The sequence below is a fragment of the Oncorhynchus tshawytscha genome, linkage group LG30 (genome assembly GCF_018296145.1).
Source record: "Oncorhynchus tshawytscha isolate Ot180627B linkage group LG30, Otsh_v2.0, whole genome shotgun sequence".
NCBI classification, from domain to species: domain Eukaryota; kingdom Metazoa; phylum Chordata; class Actinopteri; order Salmoniformes; family Salmonidae; genus Oncorhynchus; species Oncorhynchus tshawytscha.
Genome location: NC_056458.1, coordinates 25,742,349 through 25,769,856, shown reverse-complemented (window position 1 = coordinate 25,769,856; position 27,508 = coordinate 25,742,349). Strand labels below are relative to the sequence as shown.

The following is a 27,508-nucleotide window of genomic DNA, read 5'->3' as shown; positions in this document are numbered from 1 at the left end:
ACTGTTGCAGGCTGGTCAATCTCTTCATATAAAGACCGTTCTGAACTCTTCATGTCTTTGTGCAAGTGTGGCCTAATATAATGGCTTGTTGAGACAGTAAATATTTGAAACAATCTCAGAACAGGACTCTGTCCTTGTTAATTGATTTTCAAAATGCGTCGCAGAGTGACAGGTACTGCGTTTGAGATGCTGGGCTGTGGTGGTACTATCACGACCCCGAGGGTGAGAAGGATTTTGCTTGCCCCCATCACGAAAACAATCACCCCCACCTCGACAGACAACGAAAGATTTCGTTCTACATCTTCAATACAGGGATATACAGAACTGGCACGAGAGAGGTCCAAAACCGTTACGTCGTTTTACAACCAGTCTGCAATCGATGTCTCGGCAGAAAAGGTAAGGACATTCTGTAAACCAAACTTGCCATTGTTGCCCATGCAGTACTAAGCCGCAGCACTGGCTTTAGGAGCTAGCTAGATGACGTTAGCTAGCGCAGTTAACCAGCGTAGTAAAGGGAACCGCTGTAACCAGCTAGCTACAGTAGCTGTTGAGAACACGTATGGTTCGCTAGAATCGTTGGTAAGAATGTTTGTAATGTATGTATACACTCGTGCATTGCCTTGGGGTAGATATTCTGCTAGCTATAGTAGCAAGCAACTGTAACTACCACCATGTGAAATAACAGCAAAAGTGCCAGACTTGCTCGCTTTCTAGCCTAATTTAGGTATTATTAAAATATAGATTTGTTAATTTAACTACCTAACTAGTATCGTTTGTGATTAGTGGGAGTGAACAACACGGGTATAGACACAAGGGTCAATCCAAGGTCAGTAAATTAACCTAGACAGAAATTAGTCAGGAATGCGGACACTAAATTATATGATAGGACTAGTAAACGAGAGGGGAACTGGTAGTACCCTACTTTTTCAAGAGTTTACCAGATAATTTTATATTTCAGCTTATCATTCACCAGATCATGAAACGACTGAGAAAATCAATAACATGATCATGTGGCTGCTGTATTTGTGTGTGACTGCAGCTAGCAACCTACATAGTTTTCATAGTTTTTGACTAGGTAGTGGGACATGTGCAGGGCCTTCATTAACTCAAATAGTGAAACCATTGTGCTAACAATTACAAATCCTTATGTAATTCATGTCCCAGACATTATTTGTGCTTTACAGAAAAAAATTTAAACTGAGAAGAGAACCTCATATTTACTACACAACAAACATAAGATTAAAAAAAGAATGGGACAAATGAATTTGAGCAAAGATAAAAAGATTGTGTTTTAAGGTCTCTTTTTTTGTATATATATTTTATCTATCTATTGTTTCTGCCCCCCCCTCAGGTTCTCTGGCAGTCTATTCCAGAGGCTGATAGTTAAAAGGACCTGAGTGACCTACTGGGTACATGTATTGCAGTGCACAATTGTGAATTGATTTAAGACCAATAGAAGAATATTACAATTAATTCTGAAACTCACAGGCAGCCAGTGCAGAGACCTTTAAAAACGGCATAATGTGTGATCTCTGCCTTGTCTTGGTCAGTACCCGTGCTGCAGGATTCTGTATGTTTTGGAGTTGAACAATGGCTTTCTTGGGTATACCAGACAGGAGAGCATTACAGTAGTAATAAAAGCATGGATGAGTCTCTCTGAGAGAAACGGCCGCACCTTGGCAATGCTTCTCAGGTGGTAAAAAGCTAATGTGTGATTAAAAATGTTGTTCAGAATTGAAAAAAATAAAACTTAGTTGTGATTACCACCATACTGAAGGTGACTTGGTAAGAGTTTCTCTCTCTCAGTAATACACTGCAATCAGTTACAGTTGAAGCTCACATCCACTACAAGACCATGGTGCTCACCTATGGAACAGTAAGAGGAACTGCCCGTCCCTACCATCAGGCTATGCTCAAACCCAACCCGAGCACTCCGTTCTGCCATACCTCATGTTTCTTGGCCCTCCCACCCCTATGGGAGGGCATCTCCCGCCCAGTCCAAGCTATTCTCTGTCCTGGCACCCCAATGGTGGAACCAACTTGCCCCTGAAGCTAGGACAGCAGAGTCCCTGCCCATCTTCTGAAAACATCTGAAACTCGGCCTCTTCAAACAGTATTTTAAACAATAGCCCGTCTCACCCCCCCCCATTCTAGCGCTGACTCTACTGACAGCTACGTTATTGAGGGAAAAATGTACTTTCTATGCCTGTGATATGTGGTTGTTCCCTCCTAGCTATCTTAAGATGAATGCACTAACTGGAAGTCCCTATGGATAAGAGCGTCTGCTGAATGACTAAAATGTAAAAAAAAAAAAAATAATATATATATATATATATATATTGCTGACAGTCACATGCACTTCACATGCCAAAGGTAGAAAATATGTTGTTGGGTAAACTCATTGTTCTTGGGAGATTGGGTTATTGTGTCCGGTATCTGTATCTAATGAAATCACAACAGAGTTGTCTGCTTGTGTCCACTAATATTGTAGGCCTGGTTAAGTGGATTTCTTAAACTGTTTTTCTCCGCAGGCCTCAGTCCGACTTACACCAGCCACCTTGCTCTACGCTGGGAAGTCTCCTGATGGACACCACATCCTGGTAACTGACCACTCTGTCCAGTCATTGTAGCATATTTTATGGTTATTTCTCATCATATTAGACCTAATACATGCTTTGTCTTCTTGATTGATGACTGCCTTGAAGGTTACTTGATAAGTGATATCTTTATACACACTTTAAAGTGGTATATAGAGTAAACAATTTGTCCGACATCTGTCTTTTTACCGTATGCTGCTTTACGAATGTCATCTTGCGAGAAGGTTTACGTGTAGCTCTCTATCACTGGAAATATCATTTGATTAGACTAAAGGTTGAGCGATTATGATTTTTTTAACGTCGATATCAATTATTGGAGGACCAAAAAAGCTGATGCCGATTTAATCAGACATTTTTGAATTGTTTAAAATGTATTTTATTTATATACAGTGGGGAGAACAAGTATTTGATACACTGCCGATTTTGCAGGTTTTCCTACTTACAAAGCATGTAGAGGTCTGTCATTTTTATCATAGGTACACTTCAACTGTGAAAGACGGAATCTAAAACAAAAATCCAGAAAATCACATTGTATGATTTTTAAGTAATTAATTTGCATTTTATTGCATGACATAAGTATTTGATCATCACCTACCAACCAGTAAGAATTCTGGCTCTCACAGACCTGTTAGTTTTTCTTTAAGAAAATACTTATTTTCCACCATAATTTGCAAATAAATTCATTAAAAATCCTACAATGTGATTTTCTGGATTTTTTTTCTCATTTTGTCTGTCATAGTTAAAGTGTACCTATGATGAAAATTACAGGCCTCGTCTTTTTAAGTGGGAAAACTTGCACAATTGGTGGCTGACTAAATACTTTTTTGCCCCACTATGTGTGTGTGTGTGTGTAATGACAGTTACAACAATACTCAATGAACACTTATTTTAAATTAATATAATACATAAATAAAATCAATTTAGTCCCAAATAAATAATGAAATATGTTCAATTTAGTTTAAATAATGCAAAACAGTGTTGGAGAAGAAAGTCAAAGTGTAATATGTGCCATGTAAAAAAGCTAATGTTTAAGTTCCTTTCTAAGAACATATGAAAGCTGGTGGTTCCTTTTAACATGAGTCTTCAATATTCCCAGGTAAGAAGTTTTAGGTTGTAGTTATTATAGGAATTATAAAACTATTTCTCTCTCAACCATTTGTATTTCATATACCTTTGACTATTGGATGTTCTTATAGGCACTTTAGTATTGCCAGCCTAATCTCGGGAGTTGATAGGCTTGAAGTCATAAACAGCGCTGTGCTTCAAGCATTGCGAAAAGCTGCTGGCAAATGGAGGAAAGTGTAGTTTGAATGAATGCTTACGAGCCTGCTGCTGCATACCGCCGCTCAGACTGCTATATCTAATCATAGACTTAATTATAACACACAGAAATACCAGCCTTGGGTCATTAATATGGTCAAATCCGGAAACTATAATTTCGAAAACAAAACGTTTATTCTTTCAGTGAAATATGGAACCGGTCCGTATTTTATCTAACGGGGGGCAACCCTAAGTCTAAATATTGCACCGCATTGATTATATGCAACGCACAACAAGCTAGTTAAGCTAGTAATATCATCAACCATGTGTAGTTAACTAGTGATTGTTAAGATTGATTGTTTGAAAAAAATTACATTTAGTGCTAGCTAGTAATTTACCATGACTTCTTGCTGCTTGCACTCGAGTAACAGATGGTTAGCCTGCAACGCAGTTTCCTCTTGGAGTGCAATATAATTGGTCATAATCGGCATCCAAAAATTACGATAGTTATGAAAACTTGAAATTGGCCCTAATTAAACGCCCATTCCGATTATTCGGTCAACCTCTAGATAATCTGAGTCATATCTGAAGATGTCTGATTTTTCTCTGGTGTGAAACCGGTTTCACTGGTAGTGAAGTTCAAAATTCAAGGGGATTCCTTTATTAGCCTAGTCATTGAGATCACTTTGCCTTGCACTGTATTGTCCACGTTGTGTATGCGTCTCACCCTATCATCCTGTGTCTGTAGAGCAGTGCCAAGTACTTGCACAAGGAGTTGCCTGTACGGATCGCCCACCGTATCAAGGGCTTCCGCAGCCTGCCCTTCATCATTGGCTGCAACCCCACCATCCTGCAAGTTGTGAGTTCCTTCTGTTTTATTTTTTTTTTTTCTCCCTCTTGATGTTGGTCTCTCTCTGGTGCTTCTCTCTTTGTCAACATGTCTGGTTTACCTTTCTGGTGTAGTAATGCAATCATTGGACATGTATGGGACAGGAGGGCGCCAGAAACAGCATTGAGTCAGTGCCAATGTGCCGATCAAAATACACTGAGTATACCACACATTAAGAATAGAACTTCACTTTCCATGAGACTGACCAGGTGAACCTGGCAGCGTAGCCTAGTGGTTAAAGTGTTAGACTAGTAACCAAAGGTTGCACGTTCAAATCCCCGAGCTGACAAGGTACAAATCTGTCATTCTGCCCCAGAACAAGGCAGTTAACCCACTGTTTCTATGCCGTCATTGAAAATAAGAATTTGTTCTTAACTGACTTGCCTAGTTAAATAAAGGTACAATTTAAAAATCCCAGGCGATCCCTCATTGATGTCACTTGTTAAATCCACTTCAATCAGTGTAGATGAAGGGGAGGAAAAAGGTTAAAGAATTATTTTTAAGCCTTGAGCAAATTGAGACAGTTGAGACATGGATTGTATGTGTGTGCCATTCAGTGTGAATGGGCAAGACAAAAGATTTAAGTGCCTTTGAACACACCGGTTTGAGTGTCAAGAACTGCAACACTGCTGTGTTTTTTTTTCACGCTCAAGTTTACCATGTGTATCAAGAATGGTCCAACACCCAAAAGACATCCAGCCAACTTGACACAACTGTGGGAAGCATTGGAGTCAACATGGGCCACCACTCCTTTGGAATGCATTTGACACCTTGTCGAGGCCATGCCTGACACATTGAGGCTGTTTTGAGGGCAAGGGGGGTGCAACTCAATATTAGGAAGGTGTCCCTAATGTTTGGTATACTCGGTGTAGACTGACCTTTGACAGTCATTCATTGAGAATGCACTTGTTACAAAACACTAGAGCTGGGAGACGTGTACAAAAATCCATATCTCAATAAATTGATAGAATTGATGCGATAAACTTAATTTTCTAACTCAGCAAATAAAGAAACATCCTCTCACTGTCAACTGTTTATTTTCAGCAAACTTAATGTGTAAATATTTGTATGAACATAAGATTCAACAACTGAGCCATAAACTGAACAAGTTTCACAGACATGTGACTAACAGAAATGTAATAATGTGTCCCTGAACAAAGGGGGTAGTAACAGTCAGTGTCTGGTGTGTCCACCAGCTGCATTAAGTACTGCAGTGCATCTCCTCCTCATGGACTGCACCAGATTTGCCAGTTCTTGCTGTGAGATGTTACCCCACTCTTCCACATTGGTACCTGCAAATTCCCAGACATTTCTTGGGGGGAATGGCCCTAGCCCTCACCCTACGATCCAACAGTTCCCAGACGTGCTTGATGGGATTGAGATCCGGGCTCTTCGCTGGCCATGGCAGAACACTGACATTCCTGTCTTGCAGGAAATCACGCACAGAACGAGCAGAATGGCTGGTGGCATTGTCATGCTGGAGGGTCATGTCAGGATGAGCCTGCTGGAAGGGTACCACATGAGAAAGGAGGATGTCTTCCCTGTAACGCACAGCGACGAGATTGCCTGCAATGACAACAAGCTTAGTCCGATGATGCTGTGACACACTGCCCCAGACCATGACGGACCCTCCACCTCCAAATCGATCCTGCTCCAGAGTACAGGCCTCGGTGTAACGCTCATTCCTTCAAAGATAAACGCGAATCCGACCATCACCCCTGGTGAGACAAAACCGCGACTCGTCAGTGAAGAGCACTTTTTGCCAGTCCTGTCTGGTCCAGCGACGGTGGGTTTGTGCCCATAGGCAACGCTGTTGCTGGTGATGTCTGGTGAGGACCTGCCTAACAACACTCCTACTGGCCCTCAGTCCAGCCTATTGCGGACAGTCTGAGCACTGATGGAGGGATTGTGCGTTCCTGGTGTAACTCGGGCAGTTGTTGTTGCCATCCTGTACCTGTCCCGTAGGTGTGATGTTCGGCTGTACCGATCCTGTGCAGGTGTTAAACGTGGTCTGCCACTGTGAGAATGATAAGCTGTCTGTCCTGTCTCCCTGTAGCGCTGTCTTAGGTGTCTCGCAGTACTGACATTGCAATTTATTTCCCTGGCCACATCTGCAGTCCTCACGCCTCCTTGCAGCATGCCTAAGGCACGTTCACACAGATGAGCAGGGACCCTGGGCATCTTTCTTTTGGTGTTTTTCAAAGTCAGTAGAAAGGCTTCTTTAATGTCCTAAGTTTTCATAATTGTGACCTTAATGCCTACTGTCTGTAAGGTGTTAGTGTCTTAACTACCGTTCCACAGGTGCATGTTCATTAATTGTTTATGGTTCATTGAACAAGCATGGAAAACAGTGTTTAAACCCTTTACAATGAAGATCTTTGAAGTTATTTAGATTTTTACGAATTATCTTTGGAAGACAGGGTCCTGAAAAAGGGCTGTTTCTTTTTTTTGCTGAGTTTATTTACAGTTGTAACACTGTGCACCACAGTTTTTGTTACTATCCTTTAAACTACTGCTACTTGTTTGATGGTTGTAGCCATCAATTGTCTCATTAACAATCACCTATATTGGCAAACTATTTCATCTCAAACTTCACATTTTCTAGTTTAGGCTACTTATCGTAATGAACGATATTAGCAAAATGCCTGAAATGTATGGTCGGTGTTGCTCATTTTCGGTTTATTTTCCCAGCTCTACATAAAACCCTGCTAGCATTTATTTGCTAAGCTGCATCTCTTAGCTTCCTATATTTTGTGAGATGGGCTTCTTAATAAAAAAACATGCGCCAGAGAAAATTGTTTTATGTAGAGGTGCTGACTAATGGCAAATAAGCTATAAAAATAGTTACACACTGTGTGTGTGTGTATATAGATATATATTAGTTGAAGTCATAAGTTCACATACACCTTAGTCAAATACATTTAAACTCCGCTTTTCACAATTCCTGACATTTAATCCAAGTAAAAATTCCCTGTCTTAGTTCAGTTAGTATCACCACTTTAATTTAAGAATGTGAAATATCAGAATAATAGTAGAGAGAATTATTTCTTTCATCACATTCCCAGTGGGTCAGAAGTTTACATACACTCAATTAGTATTTGGTAGCATTGCCTTTAAATTGTTTAACTTGTGTCAAACGTTTTGGGTAGCTTCCCACAATAAGTTGGGTGAATTTTGGCCCATTCCTCCTGACAGCTGGTGTAACTGAGTCAGGTTTGTAGGCCTCCTTGATCGCACATGCTTTTTCAGTTCTGCCCACATTTTCTATAGGATTGAGGTCAGGGCTTTGTGTTGGCCACTCCAATACCTTGACTTTGTTGTCCTTAAGACATTTAGCCACAACTTTGGAAGTATGCTTGGGGTCATTGTCCATTTGGAAGACCCATTTGCGACCAAGCTTTAACTTCCTGACTGATGTCTTGAGATGTTTCTTCAATATATCCACTTAATTTTCCTGTCTTATGATGCCATCTATTTTGTGAAGTGCACCAGTCCCTCCTGCAGCAAAGCACCCCCACAACATGATGCTGCCATCCCGTGCTTCACGCTTGGGATGGTGTTCTTCGGCTTGCAAGGCTCCCCCTTTTTCCTCCAAACATAACGATGGTCATTATGGCCAAACAGTTCTATTTTTGTCATCAGACCAGAGGACATTTCTCCATAAAGTACCATCTTTGTCCCTATGTGCAGTTATAAACCATAGTCTGGCTTTTTAATGGCGGTTTTTGGAGCAGTGGCTTCTTCCTTGCTGAGCGGCCTTTCAGGTTATGTCGATATATGACTCGTCTTACCATGGATATAGATAATTTCATACCTGTTTCCTCCAGTATTTTCAAAAGGTCCTTTGCTGTTATTCAGGGATTGATTTGCACTTTTAGCACCAAAGAGCGTTAATCAATATATATATATATATATATATATAAATATATATATTATATATATATATTAAATATATATATATATATATATTAAATATATATATATATATATATATATATATATATATTAAATATATATATAATATATATATTTAATATATATATATATTTATATATATATATAAATATATATAATATATATATTTAATATATATATATATATATATATATATTTAATATATATATATATATATATATTTAAATATATATATTAATATATATATATATTAAATATATATGTATGTATATATATATATATATATTAAATATATATATATATAAATATATATATAATATATATATATTAAATATATATATATATATATATATATATATATATTAATATATATATATATATATATTTATATATATATATATATATATATATAATATATATATATATATTTAATATATATTTATTATATATATATATATATATTTATATATTATATATGTGTATATATATTATATGTATATATATATATTATATATGTGTATATATATATATATATATAACTCCCAGTAAATTATTGGGTAAATCACCAACTCTTTATTATGTAACAAACAATGGCCCCTCACTCATATGGAACTGTAATCATTTCAATTAAGTCATTAGTCTATCAGCATACAAAGTTTCGGCTTGAGAACTAAAAGTTATTCTATAGAGCTAGAGTTGATGGGCCATCTGTGACATTGGAGGTTTTCCTTTGTTCTCTAGCTGCCATGTGCAGTGTTAAGCTTTTTCTACTCCTCCCTCTGTCCTCTCCTCCCTCCCATGGCCTATTTACCTCATCTAAGCGTCTTTAAAATGGATGAACTTTTACCTAGATTTTTCTCCCACAGCACCAAGGTGCTTTTGTGTAATGAAATGGTCCCTTGAATGTGTCGTAAAGAAGCATGTATTGTCTCGGAATATTCTCCTTCCAACTAATAAATAAGAATAGCAAACAATTGTGTGGGGAATTTCATATTAGTAGTTTCGACACCCTTACCAACAACTCATAACCAGTGATTCACAAATGACTGTACATTGTTTTTTTAAATACATATATATATATATATTTTTTAAATATGTGGTAATATTATCCATTCCCTCAAACAACTTGTCAGACTCCAGCCACCCTAGTCATAGACTGTTCTCTCTTACTGCATGGCAAGTGGTACCGAGGCATCTAAACAGCTTCTACCCCCAAGCCTTAAGACTCCTGAACATCTAGTCAAATGGCTACCCAGAATATTTGCAGGGCCCCCTTTCACCCACTCTTTTCACCACTGCTACTTTCTATTGTCATCTATGCATAGTCACTTTAATAACTCTACCTACATGTACATAATACCTCAAATAACCGATGCGTCCACACATTGACTCTGTATCGTTACCCCCTGTATACAGTCTCGCTATTATTTCACTGTGCTCTTTAATTACTTGTTACTTTTATCACTTATTCTTAACTATATCGTTGGTTAGGGGCTCGTAAGTAAGCATTATATTGTTAGGTCTACACCTGTTTTCGGCGCATGTGACTACATTTTAAAAATTTGAACTAGTCAGGATTTAAGCAGTTGTGCATTTGAGACATATTGGAAGACTAGGCTATATCCTCTTAAACATCCTTTCTGTTCTTGGACTGTAGGCCAGGACACCATGGGATGTGTTGAGGCCCACTTATGGGGGCTTGGGAGGAGGGGAAATTCTAACCAACACCCCTTGTCTATTTCCCTCTCCTGCAGCATGAGCTCTACATTCGTGCCTACCACGTGTTGAGTGACTTCCCAGCAGTGAGTAGTCACAAACAGCCACACAGCGAGGGGTTGGGTTGGCCAAGTTCAAGTGCTTGACCACCAGGGCTTCCATATTTCTGTCCCAGTTTCTGTGGAGAGGCTGTCAGACTGGCATGCATGCAACTCCTCCAGGCTGACTAATGTATTTGTTTGTCTGAACGTGTCATTGCTTGGCTGAAAAGTATAGTATTGTGAATGGATATTTTGATTCTATAACGGCAAGATTTGCAACAAATACAGCTGAGATAAAATGACCACTAAGTTGAACAAAACATGAGTCACTCTCATTTCCAAGATTTTTCCCCTTTCCAAGAAAAGTAATACGTGGTATACAGAGGATAGCAACTTCTTGACTACAGTGTCTTCGGAAAGTATACAGACCCCTAGACCTTTTCTCAATTTTGTTGTGTTACAGCCTTATTCTAAAATGGTTTAAATAAAATAAAAAAATCCTCCGCAATCTACACACACTACCCCATAATGAGAAAGCGAAAACAGGTGTACTTTTAATTTTTTTTAGCAGATATGTGTGGTATGTGTGTGTGTGTGTGTGTGTATGTATTTTTTTTTAAGCAGTTTTTATTTCCTTAAGTATTCAGACCCTTTCCTATGGGACTCAAAATTGAGCACAGGTGCATCTCGTTTCCATTAATCATCCTTGATGTTTCTACAACTTGGGAGTCCACCTGTGGTAAATTAAATTGATTGGACATGATTTGGAAAGGCACACACCTGTCCCACAGTTGACAGTGCATGTCAGAGAAAAAAACCAAGCCATGAGGTCGAAGGAAAATGTCTGCAGGATTGACAGTCCCAAGAACACAGTGGCGTCCATCATTCTTAAATGGAAGAAGTTTGGAACCACCAAGACTCTTCCAAGAGCTGGCCGTCCGACCAAACTGAGCAATCGGGGGAGAAGGACCTTGGTCAGGGAGGGGACCAAGAACCCGATGGTCACTCTGACAGAGTTCCTCTGTGGAGATGGGAGAACCTTCCAGAAGGACAGCCATCTCTGCAGCACTCTACCAATCAGGCCTTTGTGGTAGAGTAAAAGTCAGTAAAAGTTTGCATAAAGGCACCTAAAGACTCTCAGACCTTGAGAAACCAGATTCTCTGGTCCGACAAAACCAAAATTGAACTCTTTGGCCTGAATGCCAAGGATCACGTCTGGAGGAAACCTGGCACCATCCTTACAGTGACGCATGGTGGTGGCAGCATCATGCTCTGTGGATGATTTTCAGACTAGTCAGGATCGAGAAAAAAAAATAAACAGAGCCTGCTCCAGAGTGCTCAGGTTCGCTTTCCAACAGGACAATGACCCTAAGTACACAGCCGAGACAACGCAGGAGTTGCTTTGGGACAAGCCTCAATGTCCTTGAGTGGTCCAGCCAGAGCCCAGACTTGAACCCAATTGAACATCTTTCGAGAGACCTGAAAATAGCTGTGCAGCAATGCTCCCCATCCAACCTGACAGAGCTTGAGAGGATCTGCAGAGAATGGGAGAAACTCCCTAAATACAGGTGTACCAAGCTTGTAGCGTCATACTCAGGAAGACTTGAGGCTGTAATCGTTGCCAAAGATGCTTCAACAAAGTACTGCGTGAAGGGTCTGAATACTTATGTAACTGTGTTTTATTTTTCATACATATGCAAACATTTTTAGACCTGTTTTTGCTTTGTCATTATTGGGTATTGTGTGTTCCCCCCCCCCAAACAATTTTAGAATAAGGCTGTAACGTAAAAGAAAGTGAAGGGGTCTGAATACTTTCCGAATGCACTGTATATTTAGTTATTTTTAATGGTTGTATGGGTGTGTATGTATATTAACAGTTGATTCCAACTCTTTCTGTAAGTGAATTTTACTCTAGTGGAGAAATTGTCCTATTCATCTGATAGGAATGGAATTCATCCCAACTCTGATTTTGATAATGGTCAGATTTGTTCTGATTTCACTCTGCATCGTCTGTCAGATCAAGGACCAGGAGATGGAGGCTCGCTACAGTAAGCTGGTGCAGCAGCTCCTGGACGACCACAAGGACGTAGTAACTCTGCTGGCCGAAGGCTTCAGGGAGTGTCGGAGGCACATTCAGGTAATGGCCATATGTAGAAGTTCTAATTTGGTTATTGGAACTGTGTGTTTTGTAATGTGACTGTAGGTTTTAAAGAATGGTGTATTCCTGGCCTTAAGAGTGTGTGTATTATGTTCCAGGATGAGACCCTGGTCCGTAACTTCCTGGACACCACCCTCACCTCCCGCCTGGGGATACGGATGTTGGCCACACACCACCTTGCCCTGCACGAAGAAAACGTATGTCTCGCATCCACCTTTTAGTCATTAATTGCTAACAGATGAAAAACTGTTATTATTGAGGAAAGTATTATTGTATTACATTTTTATGTATTGTAATTTGAAGAGGCAAAGCATTCTCAGAACGTGGTTATTTTCACACTATAAACATGTGCCAACCAGCACATGAACCCAATGTTTCACTCTGGAGCCTTTGACAAGGGCGTGCTTGCATAAATCCAACCTGTCCGCAACCCATACTTTTAGTTTGGATTATAAGTATTATTAAAAAAAACATCTGAATAGTTTCCTGGGTTCTCTCCAAATATACACACACACACACACACTAGCTCCCCTGTGCATTAAAATGCAGTGTCACTCCTGATTGCAGATCCTGCACCTCTCATGTGAGCTAACAGGAAAAACTAAGCACGAGATGGAGAAAGCCGTTATTATCAGTGCAGTCTGCTGGTCCCATGACTTTTACGAGAGCCCAGATTTGTATCCTTATTTTAACCAGGTAAAGCAGGCTGTGGCGGTGTTCAGGATGATGAAGCATGTTTGCCAGTTCTGGAGACTCCCTGACTCAGGGTAGCATTGTGTTAGTTACCTGATACTCCTGCCAAGATTTATGATTTTGTTACCCAACAACACTTAGGCCTAAATCTCTCCCGCTATTTATTGTAATCCACTCCTTTCACAGCTCAGACCTGGTTTCTTTCTGAAACATTGGTCAAATGACTGGTTACTGTTTTGTGAGATTACTGTATTATGCTAATACATTCTGGCCATTGAACTACATTGCGCATTGACCTGAAATTTGGCAAACCATCCTCTGTTTAGCATGTCAGTAATAAAGCTTGTGCATCTCCTCTTATATACCGTTCATCTTTCTTTGCAGCCTGATTTTGTGGGCATCATCTGCAGGCGACTTTCCCCCAAAAAGATCATTGAGAAATGGGTTGATTTTGCAAGGTGAGTGGTGTTTCGTTACCTTATTATATTGTTGGTTTAGAATAATCTTCCACTACGTCTGGATTAGAACATGCAGTTGACATACACTTAGGTTGGAGTCATTAACTTGTTTTTCCAACCACTCCACAAATGTCTTCACAAAATAGATGGCATCATGAGAAAGGACAATTATGTGGATATATTGAAGCCACATATCAAGACAGTCAGGAAGCTAAAGCTTGGTGGCAATGGGTCTAAGGTGTCAACAGTCTTTAGACATAGTTTCAGGCTTTTATTTTGAAAAACAAGCGTGAAAGATCACATTGCGTAAGTGGATAGGTGGGGGCTCTGAGTGAGTTTTGCGCTACAGAGTAAAGCGGCCATTGTTTCTCCCAGTGTTTTTGAAAAACCTACACACCCATTTGATATATTATCGAATATATATTTTAAAAACAACCTGAGGATTGATTATAAAAAAACGTTCGACATGTTTCTGTGGACATTATGGATATTATTTGGAATATACGTCTGCGTTGTCGTGACTGCTCTTTCCTGTGGATTTCTGAACATAACGTGACAAACAAACAGAGGTATTTTGGGTATAAAAATAATCTTTATGGAACAAAAGGAACATTTGTGTAACTGGAAGTCTCGTGAGTGGAAACAACCGAAGATCATCAAAGGTAAACGATTAATTTGATTGCTTTTCTGATTTTCGTGACCTAGCTACTTAATGCTTAGTGTACATAATGTTATGCTATGCTATCGATAAACTTACACAAACGCTTGGATTGCTTTCACTATAAAGCATAATTTCTAAATCTGAGACAAGTGGATTAACAAAAGCCTAAACTGTGTTTTGCAATATTGCACTTGTGATTTCATGAATATTAATATTGTTTTAGTAATTAGTTGACTGTGGCGCTATGCTATTCAGCGGTTGCTGACGAAAATGATCCCGCTAACGGGATGGGTAGCGTCAAGAAGTTAAGGACAGCAAAGTCAATATATTGGAGTGGCCATCACAAAGCCCTGACCTCAATCCTATAGAACATTTGTGGCCAGAACTGAAAAAGTGTGTGCGAGCAAGGGGCCCTACAAACCTGACTCTGTTACACCAGCTCTGTCAGGAGGAATGGGCCAAAATTCACCCAACTTATTGTAGGAAGCTTGTGGAAGGCTACCCAAAACGTTGGACCCAAGTTAACAATATAAAGGCAATGCTACTGAATACTAATTGAGTGTATGTAAACTTCTGACCCACTGGGAATGTGATGAAACAAATAAAAGCTGAAATAAATCACTCTACTATTATTCTGACATTTCACATTCTTAAAATAAAAGAAAAATAGGGCTTCACAGCAAGAAAATCCAGCAAGCGCCAGGACCGTCTCCTAAAGATGATTCAGCTGCGGGACCAGGACACCACCAGTACAGAGCTTGCTCAGGAATGGCAGCAGGCAGGTGTGAGTGCATCTGCACACACAGTGAGGCAAAGACTTTTGGAGGATGGCCTGGTGTCAAGAAGGGCAGCAAAGAAGCCACTTCTCTCCAGGAAAAACATCATGGACATACTGATATTCTGCAAAAGGTACAAGGATTGTATTGCTGAGAACTGGGGTAAAGTAATTTTCTCTGGTGAATCCCCTTTCCGATTGTTTTTTTGGGGGCATCCGGAAAAAAAGCTTGTCCGGAGAAGACAAGGTGAGCGCTACCTCCTCTTTCTATTCTGGTTAGAGCCAGTTTGTGCTGTTCTGTGAAGGGAGTAGCACATAGTGTTGTACGAGATCTTCAGTTTCTTGGCAATTTCTCGCATGGAATAGCCTTAATTTCTCAGAACAAGAATAGACTGACGAAATTCAGAAGAAAGGTCTTTGTTTCTGGCCATTTTGAGTGTGTAATCGAACCCCACAAATGCTGATTCTCCAGATACTCAACTAGTCTAAAGAAGGCCGGTTTTATTGCTTCTTTAATCAGAACAACAGTTTTCAGCTGTGCTAACATAATTGCAAAAGGGTGCAGTCGTCTAAGGCACTGCACCGCAGTGTCACTAGAGATTCTAGGTTCAAGTCCAGACTCAGTCGCAGCTGGCCGTGACCGGGAGACCCATGGGGTGGCGCACAATTGGCCCAGTGTCGTCCGAGTTAGGGGAGGGTTTGGCCTGCAATGATGTCCTTGTCCCATCACGCACTAGCGACTCCTGTGGCGTGCCGGTTGCAGCGCACGCTGACACGTTTGCCAGGTGTATGGTGTTTCCTCCGACACTGGTGTGGCTGGCTTCTGGGTTGTGGGCATTGTGTCAAGAAGCAGTGCGGCTTGGTTGGGTTGTGTTTCGGGAGGATGCACGGCTCTCGACCGTCACCTCCCCCGAGTCCATACGGGTGTTGCAGCAATGAGACAAGACTGTAACTACCAATTGGGTAGAAAAGGGTAAAGAAAAAAAAATGTCCAAGACGGTTAAAAAAGGTGTCAGTCCTATATTTAGGAAATATAAGAAAGCTCAGGAAGTGTGTGTGTATATTATTTTGAACTCTTTGGGGGGTTGGCACACCTTTCCAGACTTTCATATATATATTATTTTGTACTGTCTTTTTGGGATGTCTCATGGTCTGACAAACACCGCTGTAACTCGGTGGCTGCGGTGGATTGAGACGCAGCCCATGCAAAACATAAATCTAGTTTATATATATATATACACTGCTCCAAAAAATAAAGGGAACACTTAAACAACACAATGTAACTCCAAGTCAATCACACTTCTGTGAAATCAAACTGTCCACTTAGGAAGCAACACTGATTGACAATAAATTTCACATGCTGTTGTGCATGGGTTGGGGGAGGGAGAGGGAGAGAGAGAATTGGTTGGTAGATTAAACTTATTTTAAGCCAATGCCTATGCGCCTGGAGTTTCTCCCAATCTTTCTGTATTGGCTGACAAAGGCCAAGTTTGACACATTGGTCTACCTGTTAGGTAGCCAAATTGACATGATCCGTCTGTGTGTGTGTATAGGTGATTTTCAGAAGTAATCATGATTAAACCGTCTTAAAAATCAATGTTGAAAAGGGTATTATATATTGTGTGAATTTTACCCCTTTTTTCTCCCCAATTTCGTGGTATCCAATTGTTTAGCAGCTACTATCTTGTCTCATCGCTACAACTCCCGTACGGGCTCGGGAGAGACGAAGGTTGAAAGTCATGCGTCCTCCGATACACAACCCAACCAAGCCGCACTGCTTCTTAACAGTACAGTGCCCTTAACCACTGCGCCACCCGGGAGGCCGAAAAGGGTATAATATTAGCTAGCTTAGGTATGTTTGGTGGGAAGAAAAAAAGTACATAACTTAACATATTTAGGCAACTTTTATAAAGTTTCAAGCTTGCAAACATTATTTCTAGCTGCGATACATGGGCAAATGTGCCCTTCAGCTGCTTGACAGGCAAAGCCCACAATGGATGGAAAATGAACTTAAACCACGGATGCCTATCAGGTATAGTACACTTCTGTATTTATTTTATATAACTCAAATATCCAATTAAATGGTGGTCAATATTGAGAGCTGGAAGAGTTGTGTGTTGTGCTGTAATGCATTGGAGCTGGCTTTCCCCCTAGCTGGGAATGTGGCATGTGAAATCGAACTAAATATGATATTGATATTTTACACTGGCTCTGTGTCAGGGTCTTCTCAAGGTCAACGTCTTTATCACAGCTCTGTGTGGCACAATGAACGTATCCAAATAATGTCCACTCACTCACTCACATACAGTCAAGCACACTCTTCACAAGCCTCTGTGCACTTGTCCCAGTTCAGCCTCTCTAGGAATGTGCAGCTGCTCTCTTTCTCTCTCAAACTCTTTCCAGTCGCTGGGTTCTGGCTGCATCAGAACAAAGGTACTAATGCAGATTTTCTGAGTCAAAGGTGACAGACCCTGAATCAACAAGCTGTCCTTTTCCTCTACATGCAGCCCTGTGTTCACAGACCCCCTGATTTTAAAGAGCAGACCAGTTATGAGTCTCATTTTAGCACTGATCAGCACATTAGAGCAGACTGTATGGCTTTCCTCAAAATATTTTTATTTATTTTTACTTTATTTAACCAGGCAAGTCAGTTAAGAACAAATTCTTATTTTCAATGACGGCCTAGTGGGTTAACTTCCTGTTCAGGGGCAGAACGACGGATTTGTAACATGTCAGCTCGGGGGTTTGAACTTGTGGACTGTCAGTGTGCTATGGATAAACTACAGTGCTTTCAGAAGTCATTTAAAATGGATCAAATGTATATATATTTTTTTGTCACTGGCCTACACAGAGTACCCCATAGTGTCAAATTGGAATTGTTTTTTGTCTTGAGTCAAGTATTCAACCCCTTTGTTATGGCAAGCCTAAAGAAGAGTAAACATGTGCTTAACAAGTCACAAGTTGCATGGACTCACTCTGTGTGCAATAATAGTGTTTAACATGATTTTTGAATGACTACCTCATCGCTGTACCCCACACATACAATGATCTGTACAAGGTCCTCCATTTGAGCAGTGAATTTCAAACACAAAGACCAGGGAGGTTTTCCAATGCCTCACAAAGAAGGGGATATATTGGCAGATGGGTCAGAAAATAAAAAGCATATGTTGAATACCCCTTTTGATCATGGTAAAGTTGTTAATTACACTTTGGATGGTGTATCACTACAAAGATGGACGAGTCCTTCCTAACTCTGTTGCCTTCCTCTTGAAGGAAACTGCCCAGGAATTTCATCATGATGCCAATTTTAACTTCAAAACAGTTGGAGTTTAATGGCTGTGATGGAGAAGAACTGAGGATGGAGCAACATTGTATTTACTCCACAATACTAACCTAATTGACAGTGTGAAAAGAAGGAAGCTTGTACAGAATAAAAAATATTCCAAAACACGCATCCTGTTTGCAAAGGCACTAAAGGAAAAACTTCAAAAAATGTGTCAAAGCAAATACACTTTGTATTCAGGACAAAAAGTTGTTATGTTTGGGGCAGATACAACACATTACTGAGTACTGCTCTCCATGTTTTCAAGCATAGGGGTGGCTGCATCATGTTATGGGTATGCTTGTAATTGGTAAAGACTGCAGGATAAAAAATAAACTGACTGGAGCTAGGCACAGGTAAAATCCTAGAGGAAAAACCTGGTTTAAGTGTGCCTTGAATTCTAAATAAATCAGACTGTCACCAGCAACGCATCCCCACACCATAACACCACCTCCTCCATGCTTAATGGTGGGAAATACACATGCAGAGATCATCCATTCACCTTACAAAGACACGGCGGTTGGAACCAAAAATCTCCCAGTTGGACTCATCAGACCAAAGGACAGATTTCCACCGGTCTAATGTCCATTGCTCGTGTTTCTTGACCCAAGCAAGTCTCTTCTTATTGTTGGCCTTTAGTCGTGGTTTCTTTGTAGCAATCCGACCATGAAGGGCTGATTTCACGCAGTCTCTTCTGAACAGTTGATGTTGAGATGTATCTGTTACTTGAACTCTGTGAAGCATTTATTTTGGGCCGCAATTTGAGGCTGGTAACTCTAATGAACTTATCCTCTGTAGCAGAGGTAACTCTGGGTATTCCATTCCTGTGGCGGTCCTCATGAGAGCCAGTTTCATCATAGCGCTTGATGGTTTTTGCGACTGCACTTAAAGAAACTTGGAAGTTCTTGAAATGTTCCAAATTTGACTGACCTTCATGTTCTAAAGTAATGATGGACTGTCATTTCTCTTTGCTTATTTGAGCTGTTCTTTCCATAATATGGACTTGGTCTTTTACCAAGTAGGACTATCTTCTGTATACCCCCTACCTTGTCACAGCATAACTGATTGGCTCAAACGCATTAAGAAGGAAAGAAATCCCACAAATTAACAAGGCACACCTGTTAATTGAAATGCATTCCAGGTGACTACCTCATGAAGCTGGTTGAGAGAATGCCAAGAGTGTGCAAAGCTGTCAAGGCAATGGGTGGCTATTTGAAGAATCTCAAATATATATTAGAATGTGTTTCCATACACAATCGTAATCTTGTGTGTTTCCTTATGGCTCCCTCATGTCTTCTTCAGGCGTCTGTGTGAGCACCAGTATGGTAACTCCCCGCGGGTGCGTATCAATGGCCATGTGGCGGCCCGCTTCCCCTTCATCCCTCTGCCCCTAGACTACATCCTGCCAGAGCTGCTGAAGAACGCCATGAGGTACCAAAACACTTTCCTTCTCCTAACCAATAAACTGACAGTCACATGAAATACACCTTTGTGAGTTGTTCTTGTTCATCACCAAACAGAGATCTCACGGAAATGTGTAATTAAGCCAACATTGAGTTTCAAACATGGTGTAGCCAACATTGTGACACCTCAGTCAATAAAAAACAGGGCCTATGACAAGTGTGCCTTCCGTCACCTGTCAGTCCCCAAGCCATCGTAACGGACTTTTAGAATGATCTATGACAATGGTCTATAATAACTGGGCCAGCAGTGTTTTTCTTGTTTGGGAACATTGTATAGCCTCTGACTGGTTGTGTGTTCATAGCATTCTTTTTTTTTTTGTGAATCCCATAGTGCTGCAACGTATACTATATATATTTGTGTGTATGTGACCTATTTCCATGCTTTTCCCCCTGTCTACCACCTTTTATCTTGGAAGTTCTTGGCTCAGCTGAAATGTATGTTACGGGATATTTTAATTTTTTTATCTACTTCACCTGAGTCGGATTAACTTGTGGATACCATTTTTATGTCTGTGTCCAGTATGAAGGAAGTTGGAGGTAGTTTCAGGAGCCAGTGCTAACTAGCAGATCCCAATAGACTTCCAGTCAATGCGCTAACGCAGAGACATAAAAATGGTATCCACGATTTTCATCTGGGGGGGGGGTCCCTTGTATACCTTTCATGCTATTTGACTTTCCCTGACAGTTGGCTGTGACTGTATCTGTGGTTCCAGTTAATTTATGATCTGTGAATGGAAACATGAGGATCTATTCAATGTATAGGCCTAGTTGCGCTTACGTGGCACATTACAAGTCTTGTCCAGCCGGGTAGCCTACATTTTGTTACATGTGCTTTCCTGAAGCACAAATCGTTGTCTATTGTCTTAAATGGCATTATTGTTTTTTTTTTGGGGGGGGGGGGCTGAGTTAACCCCACGGGTAACTCTAGCCCCCTAGAACTCCCTGCCCATCCACCCCACTGTCCTTTCTCACCATGGCAGTGACCTGACTGTACAGGCCCCAGACCCCGTCTTTCTTCTGGAACACTGTGTCCTTGGCAGAATGTCTTGGCCCAAACCCCACTACATTCCTTCTGGACTAATAGGGGTGAATCTGAACTGTGAATGCGAAAGGGACACTGTTGGTGTTGTTGCACAGCCAGAGCGAGCGCCCTTGAGAATTTAAAAGTTAGTCTGTGGTTGTTCCCTGGTAGTTTTAAATAGCTTATTTCCCTCATCCCTTATGACAACTTATCTGACAGGACATCAGACTCCATGGTAGCCATTTTATGACTATACATAACTAAATCTCTAGTTTGACCTCTCCTCTAATGAAGTATTAAGCAGTGTGCTCTTGTAGTTAGGTTGTTTTAGCTAACATTCCACTCTGCCACAGCCTACTGATCTTGGTGGTCAAATGTTGCCCTGGCACTCTAACTTGTGAGAGGGATGCTAGATTGTGTGTGTTAGCAGGTGGATGTGTTTTCAAATAAGATTCTAATCAGCCATTAAATCCAATTAGGAACGTTTTCTATTCTTGGAGCTCTTTCTCAGATGTTGCGGTTAGCAGAGAAACCATTCACTCTGACTTATGTTCAGCGTTCCCATAAGACTGTTTCAAGGGTGCATGATCATTACACAAGTGTCATCTATCAGTGAATCCCTCAACAATCCTGTTAATAGATTCTGTGTCAGGTTACGTTGAAGGACCACAGAGGCTAATATCTTCACTCTGCCTGATCTTGACCTCCCCTCTACCTGTGTCCCCACAGGGCCACCATGGAAAGCCACCTCGACACGCCTTATAATGTACCTGATGTCGGAGTCACCATCGCCAACAATGACGTGGACTTTGTCATCAGGTGAGTGGGTTACCTTTGGCACACTAAGTGGGGACCTTTACCTCTATCTACTCAAGACTCCTTTTAACAACATTAAATAATTAGGAGTCCCGTACTCTGGGCTTAACCGTTTAAATGGGAAACCTGACAACTCATCAGGGGGAGTGTTTCTAAGCTGCACTCTTATGGGGCCCAGTGTGGTCACCATGGGAATGGGTTCCAGACCACGTTGGAAGCACCGTCAGACTTCTTCTACTCTAGTGCCGTGTTTAAGAACCCTTTAAATGGATGTTAACACTGATTCTAGTATCCTGTTGGCTAATGTCCAATCGATGGAAAATTAACTTTGAACTCTGAGCAAAGCTCTAATCACAGCATTCCCTGATGTCCCTCTGTGTCTTAGTTTTTACTGAGACGTGGCTCACGGACAATACACTCGAGTCTGCTATTCAACCAGACAACTTCTCCATATTCCGAATGGCTTGAATGGCGGCTTCTGGTAAGGTGGGGTGGGGCTTTGTTTCCTCAAACATTTCCTGGTGAACCGAAGTTGTAAACATTGTAAACATTGAGCTCCTGTTCACCCGATCTGGAGTTTCTGATGCTAAAAAGGCTATCTGTACAATGTTGAACCTGTACTGCAGCATTCAATGTTAGCAGAATGAACCCAGATGACTCTGTGGCGCACGATTTGTAGAAGGCAAGCAGGTACGGGCTCTGCAAATCCATTGGGGACACAAATAGACAGACTTAAACTTAAATTGATCAACAACTCCGACTCACATGTGGCAAGGATTCAGACTATTACAGACTACAAATAAAAATCCAGCTATGTGGTGCCCACCGACGCCTCCCTCCCAGATGAGTTTAATATATTCTATGCTCGCTTCCAAGCCATTCAGGAAGACTATCGCTGCTCCGGATGACTAGATGCTTTCACTCTCCGAGGCTGACTTAAGGGAAAACTCTAAAGAGTGAATACAAATTCTTATTTACAATGACGGCCTACCGGTGGGTTAACTGCCTTGTTCAGGGGCTGAACAACAGATCTTTACCTTGTCCGCTCTGGGATTCGATCCACCAACCTTTTGGTTACTGGCCCAATGCTCTAACCACTAGGTATCGGCGCATGATTTCTGATACCAACAGGCTCAGAGACCGTTTCTATCTACAAGCCATCAGACTGCTGAACACAAACTGGACTTGACCACCTGCTCTGATTCTCCGCACCTTAGCACGCACACACACATGCACTAACATTCAAAAGTTTGGGGTCACTTAGAAATGTCCTTGTTTTTGAAAGAAAAGCTTTTTCCCCCATTTTAAAATAACATCAAACTGATCAGAAATACAGTGTTGACATTTTGAATGTTGTAAATTGCTATTGTAACTGGAAACGGCAGATTTTTCTTTAATGGCTATCTACAGAGGCCCATTATCAGCAACCATCACTCCTGTGTTCCAATGGCACGTGGTTAGCTAATCCAAGTTTATAATTTTAAAAGGTTAATTGATCATTAGAAAACCCTTTTGCAAATATGTTAGCACAGCTGAAAACTGTTTTAATTAAAGAAGCAATTTAACTGGCCTTTTTTAGACTAGTTAAGTATCTGGAGCATCAGCATTTGTGGGTTCGATTACAGGCTCAAAATGGCCAGAAACAAAGCACTTTCTTCTGAAACTCGTCAGTCTCTATTCTTGTTCTGTGAAATGAAGGCTATTCCATGCGAGAAGTTGCCAAGAAACTGAAGATCTTGTACACGCTGTGTGCTACTCCCTTCACAGAACAGCTCAAACTGGCTCTAACCAGAATAGAAGAGGAGTGGGAGGCCCCGGTGCACAACTGAGCAAGAGGACAGGTACATTAGTGTCTAGTTTGAGAAATAGACGCCTCACAAGTCCTCGACTGGCAGCTTCATTAAATTGTACCCGCAAAACACCTGTCAACATCAACAGTGAAGAGGTGACTCTGGGATGCTGGCTTCTAAGGCAGTTTTTCTGTCCTCTATCCAGTGTCTGTTATTTTGCCCATCTTAATCTTTTATTTTCTTTGGCCAGTATGGGAGAGCTTTTTCTTTTCAACTCTGCTTAGAAGGCCAGCATCCCGGAGTTGCCTCTTCACTGTTGATGTTTCAGAAGAAAGTTCTTTGTTTCTGGCCATTTTGAGCCTCTAATCAAACCCACAAATGCTGATGCTCCAGATACTCAACTAGTCTAAATAAGGCCAGTTTTATTGCCTATGGGCCTATGCCTATGTAGATATTCCATAAAACCAATAAATCAGCTACAATAGTCATTTACAACATTAACAATGTCTACACTGTATTTCTGATCCATTTGATGTTATTTTAATGGACAATTTTTTTTGTGCTTTTCTTTCAAAAACAAGGACATTTCTAAGTGACCCCAATCTTTTGAACGGTAATGTATAAACATATACAGTCATGCGACACATACACAACTGCTGCTACCAGAATCTCATTATACTGCTAAATGTTTACTCCTGACCCCTATTTCCCTCCCCCCCCTATTTACTTCATGTTCATATTTCATTATTTCTAATTGTTGCATTGTCGACGGAACCTACAAGTAAGTATTTTGTTGGACGATGTATGACATGCGTATCCTATACATATGACTAATACAACTTGAAACTGAGCCTAAAATGTTTGACCACCAGATTGCAGAACAGGTCAGTGTATTAAGTGCTTTTGTACTCTAGTAATTCCCAAATGTATTTACATAAGGTTGGCATATAGGAGAATGCAAGACCAAAGGATGATGCTGGCTTTCTGCGCTAGCATTAGGTTATGATCAGTTTGCCATTGACCACCATTTGAATGGGATAAAAATAATTGCAATCACCAGAAAATGCCAGACATGTAATCCTTTATACTGTAAATGTCTGCCCTTTCTTTGGTTTCAGTTGACCTACTTTTGAAGAAATGTTCAGCATCATACTACTATGTCAGGGATAGCCAACTAGTGTTCATTTTCACAGTTAATGTTAGCTGGTTGTGTAACCCTGGGCAATCCTCCATCTTTGTCAGGATCTCAGACCGTGGTGGCGGAATCCCCCACAGGATCCTGGACAAGGTGACAGACTACCATTACAGCACAGCTGAAGAGAGCAACCAAGACCCTCGCATGAACAACCTCTTCAACACCATGACCAACAGCGGCCCTCAGTCCGGCCCCATGCACGGGTGAGTAAGACTGGGATACCCACTGTTTCCTGCATCGGTTCTTACACTCATAATGCGGGGTTGAATTGACTTCCTGTGTGCCATGGAATGCCAATGTAAAGTAAAACGGTCAACGACACTTCCATTCCACTGATTCCATTCCTCTGATGTTTCCAAAGCAAGTGACAAATACAATTTAATTTGATTCACATGGGTTTACCTCGTCTTATGAATTATTGAGACTTGTTGGGGAATGGATATGTAAGTAAAAAAAGTTTGTTTTGTTGTATGAACTGTTCTTTGCTTTTAAGTAGTCATGGAGATGACACCTACGAAATACGTCCTTAGTGCAATTATTTATCTCGCGACTGTATGAGGGTAATGTTTGCATCTTCGTTTAGCATCCCCAAACAATTTATACGCCTTTTGCTTTCTCTAGGAAGTTCTTGCTCATTGCAATGCAAAATAAAGATATAATCAATTCATGTTAATTGTGCCAGTTTACAAAACTCCATAATATTAATGTATGAGAAACTTTGTGTACCCTTCAGGTTTGGCTTCGGGCTGCCCACCTCCCGGGCATACGCCGAGTACCTGGGTGGCTCCCTGTCCATCCAGTCCATGCAGGGCATCGGCACCGATGTATACCTGCGCCTGCGCCACATAGACGGCAAGGGAGAGAGCTTCCGCGTCTAAGATCACTTGCTGCTTAGCCCTGGAGACCAAGGAAACGGGGTGGCGATACAGGGAGCACAGAGACATTTCCACCAAGGGGCTCAGCCATTTCAGCATTAGCCCGGGCTAGTCTACAGTGATAAATTGACAGTTGGCTCCCCACAACTCACTTCTACAAGTTTCCTTTTTTCGCCTCAAGACTTTAAACGGGCTAAGATGGTGGCCGGTTTGGTGCTCTCACCTTTTTTTGTTTTGTGTTTCCCTTTATCGTGAGGTTTTTTTTTAAACTCTTGAGCATACAGGTCATTAACAGAGCATGCAAGGTGGTTAGTGTTGATGTTACTGTGGTAGAAAGGAAAAGGAAAAAAAAACTTCAGCCTTAAAGAAGTTAATTTGGTCTGCCTGCAAGTTACTGGTGTTGCATATAACCTCTGCAAATATAAATAGACTAAAGAAGCAGGGAAGAGAGGAGTCTCATTTAACACACTCCAGTGGCTATTATTGAAGTTTAGATGAAGCTTCCCTCAAAGACCTCTTGAATCGCCTGTGGAGGACACCATGGAGGAAACTGGCAAAACACCAGTCGAACTACGCTCATGAATTGATTTGCAGAAAGAACTGTTAAGTTAACTCTTGCTTCAGTGCCATTTTTGTCAAGCGCTTAGGCAAGGTCATGAGTAAATGTTAAGTTGCCTTACTGTGTGTGTGATGCTGGTCCCTACGATGACATGTTAACTTAACCATTAGCACTGCTCAATATCATCTTTATCTGTAATGCAATTTCACACTCGTTAGTCTATCTAATATAGAAAGTTGAAAAACGTTTCTTTTTTTTTTGGGGGGTGGGGGTTCATTTCTTGCTGTGTCATTATAATACCTAAACTAGAGTTTATATAAAAAAAAAATGCTTCCAATACACCAAAAGAAGTAATGTTTTTATTAATGTTTTTGCTTATTTATCTGCAGAGAAAGTGTTAAATCAGTCAATAAGTTAATATTTTTTTAATTTTCTTTGTTTGAAGGCATTTGTTACTGAACACATTCCGAGAAGGGTCAATAAGTTTGATCAAACTTTTGAAACCTTACTTTGAGTATGGTGGACATTTTAATGTGCATGAATTATCCAGATATTTCACTTTCACTAGGTATGTGGTCTGGCCTGCTGGCATAAGAATGCTGGGAATTGGTCACGTAAATCCTTTAAAAGTATATACATCAGTGAGGAACATTTGGAATGTTTCACCTCACTAAATATACCTCTGGTGATTAACAGACGTTCCCTGTGATTTTACATTTTTGGGATGGGACTAGGTAGAGAATATTAGGCTCTTTCTAGCATGACAAATCCTATTGGCTAGAATTCAGTCACCTCATGAATGATGTGCCCTGTTCAAATCTGCCCCCTGCTTGCAAAAGATGAAGCCTGACAAAAACAATCTGCATAATATATAGCTTTTTACTGCTAATTCAAGTCATAACTCTTTAATTTAATGCTTGTTTTACATCATTGCTGTCAACTTTTTGGGCAGGGGGGACTTTTCTGGAAACATACTTGTCATAGGTTTTGTGGTCTTTTTTTCTGTTAACACTGTTTTATGGTCATGAAATGAAGGCTTACACACCCATATTATTTCCTTCTCCTTTAATACATTGCCAAATTATGGAGTGGGTTACTAGCAGTCTGCACTGGCATAGATTACTTGTCTGTCTGTCTATTTTTAACGCTGTCATTGTTAAGTTTTCTTGGGCATTATTAAAATCTATTCATGGGTGGAATTGGAAGTTTGTCTGTCGGTGTGAAAGGGAAAGAGATGACTGAATTGAAAGAGTGACTGACCTGAGTTGTATGTTTTTACGGTTGTAATAATTTTGTTATTCAAA

The 27,508-nt window shown here is 40.7% G+C and overlaps 1 protein-coding gene across 3 annotated transcripts; it reads left to right on the top strand.

Annotated features, from left to right (window-relative positions):
* On the top strand, positions 1–27,403 carry bckdk (branched chain ketoacid dehydrogenase kinase). 3 transcript variants are annotated; one of them, XM_024393895.2, is made up of 11 exons: positions 3–396; positions 2,532–2,600; positions 4,606–4,716; positions 10,416–10,463; positions 12,436–12,555; positions 12,675–12,773; positions 13,654–13,727; positions 19,788–19,916; positions 21,699–21,788; positions 24,818–24,973; positions 25,504–27,403. In XM_024393895.2, the coding sequence occupies exons 1-11, from the start codon at positions 154–156 to the stop codon at positions 25,646–25,648; spliced, it is 1,284 nt and encodes a 427-aa protein (XP_024249663.1). In that variant the 5' UTR covers positions 3–153; the 3' UTR covers positions 25,649–27,403. The 3 variants fall into 3 exon arrangements, with proteins under 3 accessions (XP_042165596.1, XP_024249663.1, XP_024249664.1); XM_042309662.1 differs by lacking the exon at positions 19,788–19,916 and having other exon boundaries at positions 1–396; XM_024393896.2 differs by lacking the exon at positions 10,416–10,463.
* Positions 27,404–27,508: the final 105 nt, after the last annotated feature.

What these genes read in the sequence shown, in the direction of transcription:
- bckdk (XM_024393895.2), top strand. Translation starts at nt 154, where the DNA reads ATGCGTCGCAGAGTGACAGGTACTGCGTTTGAGATGCTGGGCTGTGGT. An exon ending in AGTGTCGGAGGCACATTCAG is followed by an intron (nt 12,556 to 12,674) that starts GTAATGGCCATA and finishes ATTATGTTCCAG; the next exon opens with GATGAGACCCTGGTCCGTAA. An exon ending in GACGTGGACTTTGTCATCAG is followed by an intron (nt 21,789 to 24,817) that starts GTGAGTGGGTTA and finishes CATCTTTGTCAG; the next exon opens with GATCTCAGACCGTGGTGGCG.